Source organism: Camelus dromedarius, chromosome 7, assembly GCF_036321535.1.
Source record: "Camelus dromedarius isolate mCamDro1 chromosome 7, mCamDro1.pat, whole genome shotgun sequence".
NCBI classification, from domain to species: Eukaryota; Metazoa; Chordata; class Mammalia; order Artiodactyla; family Camelidae; genus Camelus; species Camelus dromedarius.
In genome coordinates this window covers 83,749,960-83,771,405 of record NC_087442.1, presented here as the reverse complement: position 1 = coordinate 83,771,405, position 21,446 = coordinate 83,749,960, and the positions used below count along the sequence as shown (strand labels likewise).

General features: G+C 40.8%; 1 protein-coding gene across 5 annotated transcripts in view; it reads right to left on the bottom strand.

The window, feature by feature from the left end:
• OGDH (oxoglutarate dehydrogenase) overlaps positions 1 to 21,446 on the bottom strand; it is a 349,301-nt gene that overhangs the window by 57,841 nt on the left and 270,014 nt on the right. For 4 of the 5 annotated variants that reach the window (XM_031454586.2, XM_031454588.2, XM_031454584.2 and 1 more), the window contains exons 1-2: positions 15,051 to 15,118; positions 1,004 to 1,252 (exon numbers count right to left, since the gene is read on the bottom strand). In XM_031454586.2, the coding sequence (XP_031310446.1) occupies positions 1,004 to 1,225 (222 nt within the window). In that variant the 5' untranslated portion in view covers positions 1,226 to 1,252; positions 15,051 to 15,118. Of the gene's footprint in view, positions 1 to 1,003; positions 1,253 to 15,050; positions 15,119 to 21,446 lie in introns of those variants that run through there. The other variant, XM_064487732.1, reaches the window with a different exon arrangement.

Below are 21,446 nucleotides of genomic sequence, written 5' to 3'. Positions count from 1 at the left end.
GGGATTGAACCCAGGACCTTGTGCATGCTAAGCATGTGCTCTATCACTTGAACTACACCTTCTCCCACAAATGTGCCCAATCTCAAATGTCACTACCACTTCAGGGTAAAAGGGTAAAGCTTACGTCCAGGGGCTCAACGGAAGGAGGCTGCCTTTTGATGACGAGTCCCCAAGATTAAGGAGAGATGAAAAGACAAAATCAACAGTGACAACAGCTAGCCTCCGTTGGGCACTTCCTCTGTGCAGGCCTTGAGCACCTCACACTGCCTCCTTCAAATCTCCCCACACCCTGCAAACATGGCACAAGGAGCCCGAGCAACTTGGGGCCCCACCCCTTGAGCTTCTGCACTGGGCCAGCCGCCTGACCTGCAAACCAGGAAATGGCTACCATAAGGCATAAATACCACTGGCTAAAATGCTATGAAGAAATTCTGCCACTAGGCATGCCTATTATCAAGTAAACGTGTGAAAAGAGAGGCTCTGGGAAGGAAGGGCCTTATAGGTAACACAGAGAAATTAGAAGGAAGCCTTTACAGAATTTACTTTCAAGTTCAGAAGAAAAACATGAACATACTGCTCTAAAATGTCAGTTACACAGAAATTACATGAGATGATCTGAAGGTGTTCTTAGGACAACGGGACGGAGGAGTTCCTCTTCTTTGGCAGCACCGTCCTGCAGCAGCCTTGGCGGGATCCTGGAAGCGGTGCAAGTGCTCCTCCACATCCTCGCGGGTTGAACACGTTGTCTGGTCCAGGGAGCAAGAACTGGAGAACGCCGCACATCCAGCGAGGGGAAAACGCCCCTTTCCAGAGAGGGTGGCTCCTGTCGGGCCCGCTGCTGGCCAGGCTGGGCTGATGGAGAGAACTCTGGTCGGTGAGGCTTCCAGCCGCCTGCCTGCCTGCCTTCTTGAGGGTCCTCGGAACATACGCACTTACCTGGACCGCCAGCCCACGTCGGCCAAGACTCCAAAAACGCAAAGACGCTTGCTCCCGTGAGCCTTACCTTGTGGACACTTTTGGGGTTTTCCAACCAAGCATAGTACATTTCCTCCACATAGTTCGAACTAGTCCCGCTGAGGAAGGGCTCCGCAGCCACAGGGGCGGCATAGCACCGCACCTGCCCAAACGTCCTAGCTGCTGCCGGTCTGCTGTGTGAAAGGGTTTTCACAGTCTGGGAGGCCGTCAACGGCCTCAACTTAGCAGCACAAGTCCTTAAGTGAAACATCCTTGTCCTGAAGTCTCTCCCGACTGCCTGCACAAAAAAAAAAAAAAAAAAAAAAAAAGAAAGAAAAGTTAGAGAAAGCATTTTTAGCAGATCAGTTTTAGCCCTCCTGGGGGCCAAAAAAAAAAAAAAAAAAAACCCCTCAGACTCTGGCTGGAGGAAAAAGAGTCTGCAAATGCATTTGTGGCAGGGTGCCCTGCTTCAGTGCCTGGGTCTGTGTTCAGAGAGCATGACAGAGTGGGAGGCGATCAACCCAAAGCAACCTTCTGCATACGGGGCCTGCGCTCAACATGGGGTTGGGGGGAGGCTATGGTCTCAACTTTAAGTTTAAATCTAGTTTGAGGGATACAATACAACCTTTACATAATGATAAATACATGATATCCTTTAAGTTTATACATTGCATAAAACAGTTATAGGAAAGGCAACAGAGATTAATTAAGGATTCAATTAGTATTAATTAAGGATTCGATTACTATTAATTGCAAAATGAGAAGGAAATTATTTTCTTATCTATCCAGGGTCTACTGAGCACCTGCTGGACTCACGGTATTCTGGAGAACACAGAGAAACTGGAAAATCTTTTTGTTCACCTGCAAATACTGTATCTTTGAGCAGAAGGAAAAAAACATAGTATATTTAAAAATTACAGAAAAAACAGCAAGTGCTTGAGAGGCACAGAAAATGCTGTCAAAACTCCATGGAGACCCCGCCCCTTCCAGGTGTTCCTTCCAGCAGCCAGGAGAGCCTTGGGAGGGGCTTGGAGGACAGGGAGGATTGAGCTCTGAGGAGGAGGGAAAAAACAGGCATTCTAAGTGTAAGAATTGGTAGGAGGAAAGACAGAGAGGTGGACCAGCCAGAGAGCCAAGGGCCCTGATGCCACATTTCAAGACTGGGAAGCCGGAGGTGTGGCCCAGAATGAATGGGCCCTACAAAAGGAAAGTCTGTACATCAGTTATGACAGAAATGTCCACCTACCCTGTGCCCTTCTACTGCCAGCAACCTGATGTGTCAGGACTCTTCATAAACCCCACAGACTCCCTGGAAGGCAGGTACTAGCTCTTCTGTTTAACAGGTCACCTTTCTGAGTTGTTTTCTTTAAGCTTCTTTCCCAAGGTTGAATGGACCTTGAGCTTGATGGCTGTAGTTTTACTGAATCTTAATATGTAACTCTCCATCAACACGAGCCATTTTATAAAAGCGGGTGGTGCACCCGCCGGACCACAAAAGAGTTTAGACGGTTCCCAGAGGGTCTTGAACACTTACAGTCACGTCTAAGACTCCAGCATGCCTCCGGGCGGGGACCCGGTCAGGCGGGGACAAGGAAACTGCTCCTCTTCCCTCAAGAATCTCAGCTGCCCAGTGGCACTTTCCAGTCCTAGCAAAAGGGACCGTGGGAGGGGAGAGGAGCCCCAGGGCAGGGGCACAAGGCTCATCACAGGCCTCTGTCCCGGGTTACGGTGCCTGCTGGCCTAATGCATGCTTGCCCTTGAATCTGCCTCAAAGCAAGCGCCCCGGCTGTAAAGCTGGAATTCTGCCCCACCTCCAAGCCTGCTTGAAGGAAATCCAAGCTCTGAGACAGGCTGAGAACTACCCAGAAATAAATGTTACATAAACGATCCTCTAAACTGTTTATAAGAATCCTTCCTCTTACCCCAAATATGATGAGAATACACATAAAGGATCCTCCTGGAGACAGTATCTGGCCGGCTCTGCTGCTTGGAAAAGACAAGTCAGCAAAGGGAAAACCAGAACAAGTACTTTAAAAACAAACTACACAACAAACAAAAACTTGCTCCTTAAAAATTAAAGATGAACAAACATATATTTTACTACAGAATGCAAGCTTAACCCCTATGTTTTTTTTTTCAACCTCAGAAGTCAAGTTTTAAGTAACTTCAGTAGTTCTTCCTACCTCCAACTACACTCCAATTCCTTCTGCTAATAAATTTAAGGCAGACAAAGAGCCATCAAAGACACTGATGGCAAAAATACTACCACCGCTGCTTTCAACGTTAATTTTAGCTTCAAAGGAAAACACTCATTTTTTTCCCCTCCAATGTCATTATTATCTAGGCAGCTTGAAACACTCAATTGCCTCTGAGTTGGTGTTTTCTTCCAGAAATTAACAGGCACCACACCGACAGCCACAAAACTGCTCATTTCATCTCTTCTTCCCCAAGCGGTCCTTCCAATACGATACTGTAAATAAACCATGCCATCCAGCTATCTGCAGCTACAATCTGACAAACAGCTCAGTGCTGCCCTGCATAGTTACTAGCAATTTTCAAACTTCCCTTCAGATGACTCATCGGAAAACTTGCTCTTCAGCAGATGGCTCAACATGCCCCTGCCTCCGCCCAGGATGACCAGGAACAGCTGCTCTCTGTCCACAGCCTGACAGACCCACAGAGCAGGCACGAGGTTTACATTTCAGATTTCAGATTCTATCCTTCCAAATCCAGAGTCAGCTTTAGGAATGGTACATTATTTGTGGTAGAGACACTAAACTGTTAAAACACTTTCATTAAAGTTTTGGGTTGTCCAAAGAGTCCAAGTGCTCCAATTTGTGGTTTAGGACAATATTTTTTTTTTATTTGAGAAGGGTGCCAACAATATTAAGTAGGGAAAGAATAGTTTTTTTTTTTCAAAAGATGCTGTTGGGGCAACTGGAGTTCCACATGTGAAAACGAAGTTGGACCCCTATCTCATCTGATACAAAATTAACTCAAAATATATCAAAGACCTAAATGTAAGAGCTAAAACTGTAAGACTCTTAGAAGTTTGATAACTTCCAAGTTAAAATGGAGTAAATCTTCACAGTCTTGAGTCAAACAATGGATTCTTAGTTAGGACACCAAAAGTACAAACAACAACAACAAAAATAGATAAATTGGACTTCATCAAAATAAAAACCTTCGTGCTTCAAAGGACACCACCAAGAAAGAGAAGACAAAGAATAGAAGGAATATTTGCAAATTATATACCTGACAAGGTACCTGTGTACAGAATATACAAGGAACTCATAACAACAATGAAAAGAAAAATAACCCAATCAAAAAATTACCAAAGGATATGAACAGACATTTTCCCAGAGAAGATACCCAAGTGACCAATAAACACATTAAAAGATGCTTGACACCATTAGGCATTATGGAAATGCAGATCAAAACCACAACAAGATACCACTTCACACCCACTGGGCTGAATACAATCAACAGAAGCAGGTGATGGAGAGAACACAAGGACAGGAGCCCACATACAGTTCTGAGTGGGAAATGTAAGCTGGTGCAGCCACTGCGGGAAAACAGTTTGGCAGTTCCTCAAAAAGTTAAACACAGAGTTATCGTATGACTCAGCAATTCCACGCCTAGGTATATAACCAAGAGAAATGAAAACAGATGTCCACACGAGACCTTGGACACGAATGTTCCCTGTAGCATCAGGCATACGAGCCAAAAGATGGAAACAACTCACATGTCCATCAACTGATGAACAGGTACACAGAACGTGGTATATAATAAAATAGTAGGAGGCAACAGAAAGGAACGAAATGCTGATACATCCTGTAAGACAGATGAATCTTGAAAATATCAAGTGGAAACAGTCACTCATTAAAAAACCTCATACTGTATGATTTCATTTATATGAAATGTTCAGAATAGGCAAATCTATACAGACAGAAAGCTCTTTGGTGGCTGCCTAGGGCTGGGAGTGGCAAGGATTAAGACATGGCTACTAATGGGTCTGGGTGTTTTGGGGATGCAGATGAAAATGTTCTAAAACTAGACTATGCTGATGGTTTCACAACCTTCTAACACACTGTAAAGCATTAAATTGTACAATTTAGTTGCACAATTTAAATGGGTGAATTATATGGTATATGATGAGTTAGACCTCAATATAGTTGTTTTTTTAAAAAGTCTAAGAAATGTGGGTCTATTAACATCAATAAAGTACACAAAATGACACTATTTGTGACCCATTAATTTCAAGATACAAATATAGATCTATACATTTGAGAAATGTAACATTAGAAAGGAGCATAAGCCAAAGTGAAGTTTGTTTTTAAGGGTTCACTGCCCTGCCTTAGGAAAATAAAACAGAACTTATCTGTGCCTGGACACTCCCCAGTCGGGCAGCACACACCTTACGCAAGGCCACCCCCCCCTTCGCAGAGTGTAGAGATAAACTGATTCCTGACATCTACCAATGTCATGCCGGCTCGGCAGAGGGATCATTAAAGAGGCAAAAGCAGCCTAGGCAAGTTTCTCAGGACCTGAGTCTTGTTTTTTTTTTTTAAGTTGTTGATTTACAATATTGTGTTAAGTTTCAGGTGTACAGCTAAGTGATTCGGTCATATATATGCATACATATTCTTTCCCATTATGGTTTATTACAGGATATTGAGTATAGCTCCCTGTGCTCTACAGCAGGACCTTGATTTATATACAGTAGTTTCTATCCGCTAATCTCAAATTCTCCTCCTAATTTATCGCTCCCCTATACCCTTTCCCCTTTGGTAACCGTAAGTTTGTTTCCTATGTCTGTGAATCTGTTTCTGCTTCATAAATAAGTTCATTTGTGTCATATTTTATTTACCAAAAAAAAAAAAAATTGGGGGGGAGGTAATTAGGTTTATTTATTTATTTTTTAATGGAGGTACTGGGGATTGAAACCAGGACCTCTTCCACTGAGCTATACCCTCCCCTATGTGTCATATTTTAGGTTTCACATGTAAGTGATAGCATATGGTATTTGCCTTTCCCTTTCTGACTTCACTTAGTGTGATAATCTCTAGATCCACCCATGCATTATTACTATTTCATTCTTTTTTACGGCTGACTAGTATTCCACTGTGTACATATACCACATCCTCTTTATCTGTTCATCTGTCAATGGACATTTTTCTCCAGATATATGCCCAAGAGTAGGATTGCTGAATGCCACTCTGTTTTTAGTTTTTTTTTTAATTTTTTTCTTTTTTTTAGAAAGATCTTTTTAAACATTCATGGGTTTTTTTTTGGGGGGGGGAAGTAGGTTTATTTATTTTATTATTATTTTTACTGGGGATTGAACCCAGGACCTTGGGCATGCTAAGCACACACTCTACCACTGAGCTTTACCTTCCCCGCTATTTTTAGTATTTTAAGGAAACTCCATACTGTTTTCCATACTGGCTGCACCAATTTGCATTCCCACCAACAGTGTAGGAGGGTTCCCCTTTCTTCACACCCTCTCCAGCATTTGTTATTTAATGACTGGCATTCTGACTGGTGTGAGGTAACACCTCATTGTAGTTTTGATTTGCATTTCTCTAAAAATTAGAAATATTGAGGATCTTTTCATGTGTCTACTGGCCATCTGTATGTCTTCTTTGGAGAAATGTCTATTTAGGCCTTCTGTCCTTTTTTTGATTGGGTTGCTGGTATTTTTTGCTATTGAGTTATATGAGCTGTTTACATATTCTGGAGATTAAGCCCTTGTCAGTTGCATTGTTTGCAAATATTTTCCTCCAGTCCATAGGTTGCCTTTTCATTTTGCTTATGGTTTCCTTTGCTGTGCAAAAGCTTGTAAGTTTGATTAGGTCCCACTTGTTTATTTTTACTTTTATTTCTATTGTCTTGGGAGACTGACCTAAGAAATCATGGGTAAGATTTATGTCAGAGAATGTTTTGCCTATGCTCTCTTCTAAGAGTTTTACGGCATCATGTCTATATTTAAGTCTTTAAGCCATTTTCAGTTTACTTTTGTGTGTGGTGTGAGAGCGTGTTCTAACTTCACTGATTTACATGTGGCTGTCCAGTCTTCCCAGCACCACTTGCTGAAGAGACTGTCTTTTCTCCATTGTATATTCTTGCCTCCTTTGTTGAAGATTAATCGACCATAGGTGTGCGGGGGTTTATTTCTGGGCTGTCTATTCTGTTCCATTGATCCACATCTCAGGACATAAGTCTTTGAGGGAAAAGCACACACATCATTAAATGATTAGCTGTGTGTGCTGTTTTTTTTTTTAAAAGAACAACTCATCTTGAAAGTCGCCCCCACCCCAGATTCATTAAGATTCTTATACAGAATCAAGAAGACAATGCTTGCTACATACCTATGGTTTTTATTCCATTATTCTAGTTCTAGCAGTGGTACAAAGATGGCACAAATTTCAATTTTCTCTTCCTGGCTGAGAACCTCACAGAATTCAGCATCTTCCACTTGTGACGCCTCATCAAACATACGCTGAGGGATAGGGAGGTAGTGAGGATTACTTTTAAACTGCGAAGGAATTTTGCCATTATCAGAAAAGAAATGATTGGTTAAGCCTGTAGGGCAAGTCAGGCAGACTGATTACTTGCTGTATGAGCCTTAAAATGTCACTTGATCTGTCCAGTTTCCTTCGCCATAAAGTGAAGGGTGTGATCACTTTGGCTCCCTCATAATGTTTCTTGTAGTTATAATACATCATGAAAGAACTCTGTACCCTTTAAAAGCATTTCTATAACTAAAAATTACAAGTTACCAGTTAAAAAAAAAAACCCACTAACAATATCTCTTAAAAAGCTGAAGTTCCCACGGTAAAGCTAAACAGAAGTAAATTTGGAGTGGGGAGCTGATCAGATCACTGGGAGGGCCTTCTACTTCTGAAGTGAGAACCCCACACAAGTTTCAGTGCATGAGTCTGAAGACTGACCTGTCTTTGCCCCAGAATGGCACTGTTGTCACCAGAGGTGCTCTGACTGTGGTGGTTTCTGGTGTATGTATGCAGGCACTCTTTAAAGGTACTGCTTTAGAAATTATTAAATTTTTAGGGACAGCAAGGCCACCTGTCAAAATCTGTTAATACTTTAAAAGCACATATATACAGGACATCTGTTTCCCACTAAATGCAGCAAAAACATGAGATGATACATTTACAAGAGACCAAAACATGTGACTTTGAAAGGTAGAGAGCTGGAGACAGACTGGGAAGGGACACTGGGGCCTAAAAAGACACAGCACTGAGTTCTTAGTTTTCTTTTTGTGTCATATAACCCACAATAGGTGCTGAAGAAGCTGGCAACCCAGAAACACCAACTAATGTAGACCAAAAAAGCAGCCACAAAAGGCTGCTCTCTCTGGCCAGAGGACAAGGAATGGGGCAGCCCAGCAGGACAGAATATTTATACACAATAACCGCTCTACTGCAACCAACCCCACAGAAAACACTGTGGCCCACCCTGACCCCACCTGGTAGTGTAAGATAAGATCAGGGCTTCCATCCCCACCAGGTGACAATGAGCCCCCTCCCCAACAATGTTAGTGGAGGTCAGCAGGGAGCCTGGATTCCACTTCCACCCAGCAGTAACAAGGCAGCACCCTCCATTCCCAGCCAGGGTGGAGTCACAAAGGTCTAATGGGGAAGTTACACCCACACAGCAGTAACAGGGAATCCCTTCCCACAGATACCAAGAAGGTCAGGTGGGGGGCCTCCACCCCATACCTCCACCCCAACCAGGGGGAACCTCCTACCCACCCCAGCAGTGTCAGAGGAAGCCTATTCTGTTGTGCTCACCAACACCAAGATAACACAAATGTTAGAATTATCGGGCAAAGATTTTTAAATAGCCATCATCAAAATGCTTCCACAAGCAACTATGAACATGCTTGAAACAAATGAAAAATAGAAAACCTCAGCAAAGAAATAAGATATAAATAAGAATCAAATAGAAATTTCAGAACTGAAAACTACAATAACCAAAATTTAAAAACTTGATCAATGGGTTAAACTCGGGGACAAAAGAAACAGTGAACATGAAGACATGAGTATGGCACAAATGGAATTACCCAGTCTGAACAAGAGAAAATAGACTGGGGGCAAAAAAAAAAGAACAGGGCCTCAGGAACATGTGGAATTACAACAAAAGATCTAATGCTGAAATATAAATGTCATCAGAATCTCAGGAGGAACAGAAAGACGAAGGGGTTGAAAAAGTGCGCAAAGAAATAATGGCTGAAAACTTCCTAAATTTGACAAAAGACATAAACCTACAGATTCAAGAAGCTGAGAGAACCCCAAACAATAAACCCAAAGAAATCCACTCCAAGACACATCACAAGCTTTTGACAAACAACTGAACAGCATATTTCTCACCAGAAACCACGGAGGTCAGGAGAAAGCAGCACATTTTTCAGGTGCTGAAGGAAAATAACAGTCAATCCGGAACCCTGTATCTTGCAAAACTATTCCTCAGGAAGAAAAAGGGAATGAAGGAAAGTAAATGAAAAAGAAGGAATCTTTCAGTATTGTGAAGAAAGAAAGAACAATGGAAAGACAGTATATAGGTGAATATAATTTTATTTTCCTCTTGAATCTTCTAAATGATGTGTGATGGATGAAGCAAATATTATAACATCTCATGTGGTTCTAATAATGTGCATGTGGAGGAAATATTTAAGACAATTTTAAGTGGGGTAGGGTAAAGTGATGTAAATGGAGATATGGTTTCTACACTTCACTCAAACAGATAAAATAATAACAGCAGACTATGATAAATTATGTAAATATAATGTAATACCTAAACAACCACTAAAAAAAGCTATACAAACAGATATACTCAAAAACACTGCATATAAATAAAATGAGAATTTTAAAATGTGTTCCAGTAACCCACAAGAAGTCAATAAAAAAGCAGACAAACAAAAAACAAGAGAAAATAATAAAGTGGAAGACATAAGTCTTAATGTATTAATAAATACATTAAATGTAAATGATCTAAATACTTCAATTAGAAGACAGAAATTGGCAGAATGGATAAAACAACAGGATCCAATTATATTCTTGTCTACAAGAAACTCACTTCAAATGTAACAATATAGAAAGGTTGAAAGTGAAAGAATGAAAAATTATATACGATGCAAACATTAATCAGAGGAAAGGAGAAGGACTACATTATCAGATAAAGTAGACATCAGAGCAAAGAAAATTATCAGATACAGGGAGGGATATTAATGACAACAGGTCAATCCACCAAGAATATATAGCAATCCTAAATGTGTATGTACCAAACAACATAACTGCAAAATATGTGAATCAAGTTAATAAAAGTGAAAGGAGAAAAAGACAAACCTAAAATTATAGCTGAAAACTTCAACCCTCTTCTTTCAGCAAGAGATAGAACAGCTAGACGTGAGATCAGCAAACATATAGAGAAACTCAGCAAAAGTACAAAACTACAACTCACCCAATTTGAAGTAACTATTTAAAAAGTTTTATGTGTAACTTTAAAGCTCCTGAAAAGTAACTTTCAGGCCCTGATGATTTCACTGGGGAATCCTACCAAATGTTTAAAGATTAATTAACTCCAATTCTACATAATCTCTCCCAGAAAAAAATATAAGGAGGGGACATTTACCAATTCATTTTATGAAGCTACTATTTTCCTGAAACGAAACTCAGACAAAGATTTAAAAAAAAAAAAAGCTTTAAACTCATATTCTTCATGAATTCAGATATGGAAAAGAAAAAAAAAAAAACCTTAACAAAATACAGCACATAGAATTAAGGAACATGTAAACACAATTATATACCATGTGATTGGGTTTCTTCCAGGGATGTAAGGCTAGTTCAGTATTTTAAAAAATGTAAATCTATCATACTGACAGGCTAGAGAGAAAAAAAAATCACATGATCATATCAATAGGTGCAGATAAAGTACTTGAGAAAATTCAACATCCACCCATGATACAAACTCTCAGAAAACTAGGAAGAGAGGGGAACTTCAACTTGATATAGAGCATCCACAAAAGCTTACAGCTAAAAAAAAAAAAAAAAAAAAAAAAAAAAAAGCCTACAGCTAACACACACTTAATAGTGAAGACTGAATGCTTCTTTTTAAAACTGAGAGCAATGCAAGAATGTCCACTCTCATCCCTACTATTCAACATAGTACCAACAGTTGTAGCCAGTGCAATAAGGCAGGAAAAGCAACTAGAAGGCATATAGATCAGAGAGTAAGAAATAATACTACCATTTGCAGATGTCATGATTGTCTATGCACCAAATCTCAAGGAATCTACAAAAACACTCATAGAACTAATGAGTGAATTCAACAGGGTCACAAGATACAAGATAAATACACAAAAGCAACATATTATCAATGGACGTGTGAAAACCAAAATTAAAAAAAAAAAAAGAAATACTTAGTGTAAGTGTAACAAAACATGCCCAGGACTTGTGTGCCAAAGAGTAAAAAATCCTGACGAAAGAAATGAAAAACCAAATGGAGAGACGTACCTTGTTCATGGTAGTAAAGATGTCATCTCCAAATTGATAAGACAACTTCAACACAATTCCTATCAAAATCCCAGTAAGACTTTGTAGATGTAGGTTAAGATTATTCTAAAATTTATATGGGAAGACAAAGGAACTAAATCAGCTGAAATAATTTTGAAAAAGAAAAATAAAGTAGGAAGAGTCAGTCTACCTAATTTCAAGATTTATTATATACCTGCAGGAATCAAGAGTGTTTGGTATTGATGGTGAGATGGACAAAAAAACCAATGGAACAGAACAGAGAACTCTAAAACAGTTCCACACAAGCACAAGCAACTGATTTTGGACCAAAATGCAAAACTATTCAATGGTGGAAGAACGGTCTTTTCAACAAATGCTGCTGGCTGGATATGCATGGGCAAAAGAAAGAAAGGGAGGGAGGGAGGGAGGAAGGGAAAGAAAGGAACCGCTTAAGCTAGACTTCGCACCTTATACAGAAATCAACTCTAAATGGACTGTAGATTGAAATGTACAACACCAAACTATAAAACTTTTAGAACAGAACACAAGAGAAAACCTTCAGGAACTAGAGCTAGGCAAAGAGTTCTTGACACTAAAAGCACAACCCATAAAAAACCAAAATTCATAAACTGGACTTCATCAGACTTAAAAACTTTTGCTCTGCAAAAGATCCTTTTAAGAAGATGAAAAGACAAGCTACAGACAGGAGAAAACATCTGCAAACCATATATCCAACAAAGGACTAGAATGCATAAGAAATTCTCAAAACAAAACATTAAAAAAAAAAAAAAGCAAACTATCTAATTACATAATGGCCAAAAGATATGAATAGGCATTTCATTGAGGAGGATAAACAGATGGCAAATGAACACATGAAAAGACATTCAATTATCACTAGCCATCAGGGAAATGCAAATTAAAACCACGAGACATCACTACACATCTACTAGAATGGCTAAAATTAAAAAAAAAGAAAAAGTAACCACCAAATGCTGGCAAGGATATGGAGAAACTGGGTCACAAATACATTATTGGTGGTACTGCAAAATGGTACAGTCACTCTGTAAAACAGTTTGGCTATTTCTGAAAAAAACTAAACATGTATCCACCGTATGACCCAGTGATTATACTCTGGGGCATTTACCCTAGAGAAATGAAAACTTATGTTCACATCAGAACCTGTATATAAATGTTTATAACATCTTAATAGCCAAAGAACGGAAATAACCCAGATGTCCTTCCATGGGTAAAGGGTTAAATCAACTGTAGTACATCCATAGCCTGGAAGCATAAAAAAGAAACAAACTACTGATACAGGCAACAACCTGCATGTATTTTCAGAGAATTACCCTTAGTGAAAAAAGCCAACCCCAAAAGGTTATATACTGTATGATTCTCCTTATGCATCATTCTTGATATCTGAAAATCATAGAAATGGAAAACAGATTAGCGGTTGCCAGGAGTGAGGAGTTGGATGGAAGTGAGTGTGGCCACAAAAGGCAACAGGAGGGACCCTTGAGGTGATGGAAATGTTCTGTATCTTGACTGTTATCAATGTCGATATCTGCTTGTGATGTAGTACTACAGTTTTTGCAAAATGTTATCATTTGAGGAAACTGGGTAAAGGAACACTGGGATCTCTTTGTACCATTTGTTACAACTGCACATAATAGATGTGAATGTACAATTTCTCAAAACTATACAATTCTCAAAATAAATTTCTCAATAACTGTACAATTATCCTAAAATAAAACTATCTAAAAATTTGAAAGGAGATGGCACAGTACTTGATCTAGTGGGCAGTAAGGAGATCGATTAAAAGCAGATCTGATATACATATACATATATGTAAGATATACATATAATAAACAGTAAATATTTGGTATTTAATAAACTGCATTCAAACTTAAATAAAATCAACAAAATTTATATATTTCTGAAATTAAAATAAGTTTTAAAAACTAACTGAATTTTGGTGATGGTTGCATACTGTGAATATGCTACAAACCACTGAACTGTATACTTTAAAAGAGTGAATTGTATGATACATTAATTGTATCTCAATAAAGCTGGTAAGGGGAAAAAGTACTCGAAATGTAAGTGCTCTCAAAAAAATAATCAGGGTACTCTGATCTTTCTCCGATTTTCCAAGATCTAGTCCTTAGCTAACATGCAAAGCTAGAATAGTATTATATATTATCACACAGTGCAGATCTTAAACACACACACACACACACACACACAACCTGTGGTTTGACTGTTGCATCTCTTGCCACAGTGCAAACAAGGCTTCATCCGAGGCCACTCTTCCTAAAGCTGCTCAGAGCAGTGTATATGGAAGTGGGCCTCGAGTCCCTGCTTCCAAGCACAGGACTACAGAACAAGACAGAGAAACCCGAAGACAGAGCTCACACCTCAGGTGTGAGTCATCTGGGAGAAGGGCAGACAGCAGGTTCTTCTTTACTCAGTCTCGCCTTCAGTTTTTCTATACAACTTACACTTACGTCAGGTAGCTTTGTTAAAGGCAAAAAGTGTTCCTCGAGGAAATGCAATTCATTCTCAACCTGGGCTATCAAACTCCTGGAAGGAGTATGGTGGAATACTGAGTACAATAGGTTACTGACATGTAATCTACTCATCAAGGGTGTCACCTCAAAAAGTGCAGAGGATGGGTAAGGTAGGTACTGAGTACAGAGGGATACTGAGTCTTTGGGTACTGAGTACGGTAGGGTGCTGCAGCGTAATCCACCCACCAAGGGCGTCACCCCAAGGAGCAGAGAAAATGGGTATGGTGGGGTGCTGAGTACAGTGGAGGTACTGAGTACAGTGGGTACTGCGGTGTAATCTGCCCAGCAAGGGCTCACCCCAAGAGTGCAGGGAGGAGGATAAGGTGGGGTTCTGAGTACTGAGTACGGTGTGGTACTGCGGGGTAATCTGCCCCTCAAGGACGTCAACCTAAGGAACACAGGGGAGGTTAATACGACGGGGTACTGAAGACAGCGGGTAATCCTTTCCTCAAGGGTTCACCCCAGGAGCATAGGGACAGCCCGGACAGAAGCCGACCCGCGTTGTCCGTGCTCTGGGAAGGGAGGGCTGCCCACAACCCGCAGCCACTTTGCCAGGGGCACGCCACCCTTCTATCCGTCCGGGCAAGCAGAGGACACCACCGGGCGACTCCCACGTGATGCCTCCTCGACCTTGGGGGTCACCCCAGTGGCGGCGCCCGTTCCCTCACATCCGCCGCGCGGCCCGCCCCGCGCCCGCTACAGCCAATGGTGCGCCGCTCCGCGCCCCGCGCGACCTCCGCGCGCGTCCGCAGCCGCCAATCTCCGCCCGCCAGGCGGCGCTGGCCGCACCATTGGCTGCCACGCCCGTCTGTCAGACCCCGTCCCACCCACCTCCCCCCGTCAGCCGTGCTCCATCCAGCTTCACTCCCTGTCACCACGGCGCTGGCGACAACGAGGGCGCGGCGGCCTTGCCCCCTGCCGCGACCCCCGCCTCCTGCCCGACCGGCTTAGAGCCGCCTAAACCCGGCAAGGCCCGGCGGCAGCTAGCGCCTACCTGTCTCCGGCTCAGCTCCACCCGAATGAGGCGCCGACACCCCACTCCGGGGCACCAAACTCTCGGCCCCGCCCCGGCGTGTGGCGTCAGCACGCCGCCCCGCCCTGGGAGGAGAGGGACCGCCCCAGCCTCGTGAGCGGAGAGCATGACGTCACAGAGTCGCGCCAGCGTCGCCCTTGGCGCGTCCTTCGGTCAGAGGTGTCGGCCTCTAGGCTGCGGCGGAGCGATTTACCTTGGCGAGTCCGGACCTGCTTTCCAGCAGGGTTTGAAAAGGGTGCCGCGCGTTGCCTACTAGTGTCTCCTGCAGTACGCTGTCAGGACCCCTCTGGTGGATTGCTGAGTTGACCTGGTCTGTGCCCACAGACAAAGGAACCTTGGTCAGCAGTGCGTGCTCGGAACGCCGCCGGCATTGGGCGGGCAGAGTGAGAACCTGGAGGTCCTGGCTGACAACAAGGGTTTCCCAAAGTGGACAAGATCGCTGTGGGACACAGGGTCCTTCACTTGGTGCATGGACAGTGTATCGTGCCATTTCTTCAGATACAGGTGGTCATCTGCTTTAAGACGTCATTTTACTTACTGCTAAGAAAGAGCGCTGTTACTAGTCTCGATCGTAAGATGCAGCCGTATTTCAAAATGTGAAAAAAAAAAAAAACACAAACCCACCTCAGAACTGATGAAATACGGTAAACTGTAGTCAATCATATCCTGAGAAAAGCATTGCAGTTCTTTAATCTTCACTACAGCAAGGAGAAAGCTTCATTTCATGCTGATGTGTCCTTAACTCCTCTTTTTCTTCTTTCCCTTTTTGATAGAGATCAAACCTTAGGCTCAAAACCTGGTGAGCAATAATATAGATAAAACGTAAACTGCTTTGTCTTTCCGATTTTTGACAGTTCATCTTTGATATTTATGGCAAGTGATACTGGTTTTCCGACTTACAGTAATGAAAAAATATTCTTTTGTAATAACATTGTCCATTTAAACACTACATTAACCAGGTATTAGTATGGAAAGGTAGCATCCAGAAGACTGACATCAGGGAAACGCTGTTCCACAGTGTCTTCTGTGTGTTTTTTGCCAAGAACTTGGAGACAAGGGCTGTGTCAGGTGGCATAGCAGAGGATACTGGGGTGACAAAGGGCAGCAATCTGATCACAGAGATATGATCATTAAAGTTCCAAAGAGGACACAAGTGTCTGAATCTGGGCCTGAAATTCAGACTGAGGATTTTGCCACCTGTTCACAGCTGTGATTCAGACTTAGAGCAATTTCTAAATTTCTAAAAGGGAAAGGCAAAATAGGAGGCTTTTTTTTTCTTTGTTGTTTTGTAAGTAGGAAATATAAGTGTCTTCAAGAACAAAGTTGGGCTGATAATGTGGGATAAGGATCTGGAGACTGCTAAGAAGTGAAGGAACCAAGGCACAAACAGTATTTTTTTCTTTCTTTTTTTTATTGTGGTAGAAAATATATAAGAAAAAAGTGGTCATTTTCACCATTTTAAAGGACAATTTTGTGGCATTAATCACATTCACAATGTTGTGTAACCATAACCACTATCTTACCAGTCCAAACAAAAACTCTGTAGCCGTCCCATTTCCCTCTCTTCCTTCTCCCTTAGTAACCTCTATTATACTTTGCCTCTGTAAGTTTGATTATTCTAGCTACCTCATATAAGTGAAACCATACAGTATTTATCTGTCCTTTTATGTCTCATTTCACTTAGCATAATGTTTTCAAAGTTCATACATGTTGTAGCATGTGTCAGAATTTCCTTCCTTTTCGTGGCTGAATGTTTGGTATGGATGTACTGCATCTTGCCTATTCATTTAGGATGTTAAGTTGTTTCCTGCTTTTAGCTTTTGTAACTAGTGCTACTGTTACCAAACCAAACTTGGGTCCACTCGCCCAACACACAGCAAAATCAATCCACTGACACCGGATTGTGGTGAAAGAAAGTACAGCATTTATTGCAAGGTCAAGCAAGGAGAATGGGCAGCTCATACTCAAAAGACCGGAACTCCCCATGGCTTTCAGGGAAGGGTTTTTAAAGGCAACATTAGGGGTGAGGGTTGCAGGGTGCCTGATCACCTTGTGGACATTCTTCTGATTGGTTGGTGGTGAGGCAACTGGGTGGTATTTCGGGAATCAACATCAGCCTTCTTCCAACTACTCTAGGGTCTATGTGCTTGTGGTCAGCATGCAGTTAACTTCTTCCACCTAGTGGAGGTTTTAGTGTCTATAAAACAACTCAAGGATGTTGTTCAGAATATTATCTATAGCCCTTGAGGAGGAACTAAAGGTCCTTAACTTTGTTTTACGACTAAACTATTATTATTTTGTCTTGCTTGATTGTTTTCCTGTTTCAGCATTTTCTCTCTTGTTTGATTACATTTGCTCTTTGGAAGAGCTCCTAGGAAGGCCTAGGAGGCTAAAGTGTTTTTTTACAGATAAGAGGCAGGGGACACTGGGATTTGTCCCTAGGAAGGTCCCGCAGGGTCCTGCTTGGTTTCACTACAGTGACCATTGGCTTACAAGTATCTGTTGAGTAGTAGTTTACAATTTGTGTATTTCCTAGGAGTGGAAGTGGTGGGTCATACGGTAATTCTATGTCTAGCTTTCTGAGGAAGTGCTAAACTGTTTTCTACTGTGACCACACCATTTTACATTCCTGCCAGCAATGCCCAAGTGTTTCAATTTCTCCACATCCTCTTCAGTACTTCTTTTCTTTTTAAAATTTTTTTATCATCATCTTAGTGTGTGTGACGTGATCTTGTTGTCTTGATTTGCATTTCCCTAATGACTAATGATGTCAAGCATATTTTCATGTGCTTATTGGCCATTTGCATATCTGGAGAAAAGTCTATTCAAGCCTTTTGCCCTTTTTTGAATTAGGTTTTTTTAATTTTTGTCTCACTGTTGAGTTGGAGGAGTTCTTTCTATATTAATCCTTTATCAGATACATGATTTGCAGATATTTTCTCCCATTCCATAGGATGTTTTTTTCACTTTCTTTATAATGTTCTTTAATGAACAAAAGTTTAAAATTTTGAAGTCCATTTTATCCGTGTTTGTTGTTATTGTTGCTTAGTGTGTTGCTATCTGTCATAGCCAAGAATCCATTGCTAAATCCAAGCTCATGAAGATTTACCTTTATGTTTCTTCCAAGAGTTTTATGGTTTTAGCTTTTATATGTAGGTTGTTTATCGATTTTGAGTCAATTTTTGTATATGATGTGCAGTAGGAGTCCAACTTCATTTTTTTTGCATGTGGAACACCAGTTGTCCCTGTACTATCTGTTGAAGAAGTGATTCTTTCCCCACTGAATGGATTTAACACTCTTTTTGAAAATCAGTGGGCCAGATACATTGGGGTTATTTCTGTATTCTCAATTCTATTCCATTGGTCTATATGCTATCTTTATGCCAGTACCACCCTGTTTTGATTACTCTAACTTTGTGGTAAGTTTTAAAATCTAGAAGTGTGATTTCTCCAACTTTGTTCTTTTTCAAGATTGTTTTGGCTATTCAAGACCCCTTGCAGCTCCATATAAATTTAAGGATTGACTTTTCCACTCCTGCAAAAATGGCTGTTGAAATTTTGATAGGGATTGTATTTAATCTCTTTGGGTAATATTGACATTGAAGCTAAGGGTAACTATCAGTTAGATCCATTAAACTTGTAACCTGCCTTCACTGATCAAGCTTGCTTTAATTGTTACTACAAAAAAAAAAAAAAGCAAAAACTGCATGTCCTCCAAGCATCATGTAATCTAAATAACAAGATGTTTGTCCAGATTGTTTTTCAGGAACTTGGAGTCAGCTATGTTCAGTTTGAGCTCGAGCCAGTTAAGACTGGCCAAGGCCACCAAGTGAGTATATACTTAGTGACTTTTTGACATCAGAGGGCCAAAAATTCCACCCTCAGAACATGCTAACAGAACCGTTTTTTGAACATGTGTCCATGAAGAAGCTTAGTTGTACTTCTGCAGAAAAATGATTTATCCCACTTTCTTCTCATTTCCAACTACCTTTCTCTGTGCTCCCTATGCCTCAACTTTATCCCATAAATATCTCGAGCCCCTCACCTTCAGAGAGATGGATTTGAGATTTAATCCCCCATCTCCTCACTTGGCTGTCTTGTGAATAAACCCTTATTCTGCTGCAAACCTCCAGGTCTCAGCATTTGGCTTGCTGTGTATTGAGCAAACAAACCTAGTTCAGTTCGGTAACAACATCTTAGCAATAGTAAGTCTTCCAGTCCATGAACATGGGATGTCTTTCTATTTATTTGTGTCGTCTTTAATTTCTTTCAGCAATGTTTTCAGTTTTCAGTGTACAAGTCTTTTATGTTGATTAAATTATTCTTAATTTTTTGGATGAATTTGTAAGTAGAATTGCTCTCTTCATTTCTTTTACTGATTATTCATTACTGGTGTATTGATTTTTGTGTATTGATATTGTGCCCTGCAACTTCACTGAATTCATTTATTAGCTCTAGTAGCTTTCTTTTGGATTCTTTGGGATTTTTTCCGTATCTAGGACCATGTCATCTGTAAATAGAGATAGTGTTTCTTCCTTTCCAGTTTGGATGCTTTCTGTTCCTTTTTCTAGAATATCCAGTACAATCTTGAATAGCCATGGTGAAAGTAGACATCCTTATCTTATTCCTGATCTTAGGGGAAGAGCTCTCAGTCTTTCATCATTACGTATGATGTGAGATTTTCACAGATGTCCTTTATCATGTTGAGGAAGTTCCTTTCTATTTCTAGTTTTGTTTTGTTTTTTTGGTGGAGGGACTCTTAATCTTCTATTTTATTTTCTTTAAATGCAAGTCACTCTCCACTGAAATGATTTCATGACCCACAAATGGGATGAAACTGTCTGAAAAACACTGTGCTAAGTAAGGGCTGCTTCTTTCATACAAAAAGCCTGCTTACTGGTTGGAAACGGTGACCCAGAGCATCTTCCAATTGCTGGATCTACCCATGTTTCCCACGTATCTGCAGGGGCTCCAGAGAGCCTTGTGATGCTTTCTGATTAGGCAATGGGCTTCAAGACTCCCTTCCCACCATTCCAGCCCTTAGGACCATCCTCCTCATCCTGACCTTTCCCACAGCACTTCTCAAGATGAAGTCAAGGAGCACACACTTCTTTCGGCAAGTTTGCAGAGGCCGCTATTCCCTTGTGTCTAGGGGCAGGAGTCAGTCTTGGTTTCTTCGGTTTCTTGGCTTGAGGCAGAAATGCAGGCTGGTGTTTGAGGGCCATGCTGTGAGAAAAGCCAAGGATCCACCCAAGAAGAGATGCACGTCAAAGGAGCTGGGAGAACTCTGTTCCTAGTTTTGAGTGGTTTTTTTTTGTGATGAAACAGTGTTGGATTTTGCTCAGTGCCTTTTCTGCATTAACTGAGGTAATCATGTGTTTTCCCCTTCATTCTATCAATATGATATATTACATTGATTGATTTTCTTATGTTGACCCACGCTTGCATTGATGGGATAAATCCCATTTGATCATGATGTATAATCGTCTTAATATGCTTTTGGATTTGGTTTGCTAGTATTTAGTTCAGGATTTTTGCATCCGTTTTAATAAGGGACGTTGGACTGATTTTCTTTTCATGTGATATCTTTGACTGGCTTTAGTATCAGTATAATGCTGGCCTCATTGAATGAGTTAGAAGGTGTTCCCTTCTCTTCAATGTGTTGGAAGAGTTTAAGTAGGATTGCTGTTAATTCTTCTTTAAACATTTGGTAGAATTCACCAGGAAAGATAGAAGGAGTTTGAAAGTGTTCCCTTCCCTTCAATGTGTTGGAAGAGTTTAAGCAGGAATACTGTTAATTCTTCTTTAAATGTTTGGTAGAATTCACCAGGTAAGTCCATTCTTGGACTCTTCCTTATTGTGTCACTTTAGGTAATTTGTGTGTTTCTAGAAATTTGTCCACTTCATTTAATTTTTCTCATTTGTTGGTGTGCAACTGCTCAGAGTATTCTCTTTATTTCTGTTAGGCTAGTAGTAATGTCTCTAATATCTGATTTTTAGTGATTTATGTCTCTTTTTTTTGTCAGTCTAGCTAAAGTTTTCTTTATTTTGTCGATCTTTTCAAATAATCAACTTTTACTTTCCATTGACTCTATTGTTTTTCTGTTCTCTGTTTTATTTCTCTCTACTTTAATCTGTATTTCCTTCCTTCTGCTACCTTTGGGTTTAGTTTGCTCTCTCTCTTTTCTCCTTTTTTTAGTTCCTCAAAGAGTCAATTTAGGTTATTGATTTGATTTTTCTTTCTTTTTAATGCAGACTTTTACAACTATAAATTTCCCTCTGAGGACTGCCTTCACTGCACCCAATGGCTTTTGCTTGTATGCTTTTTCATCGACATATACATTCCTCATTCATTTA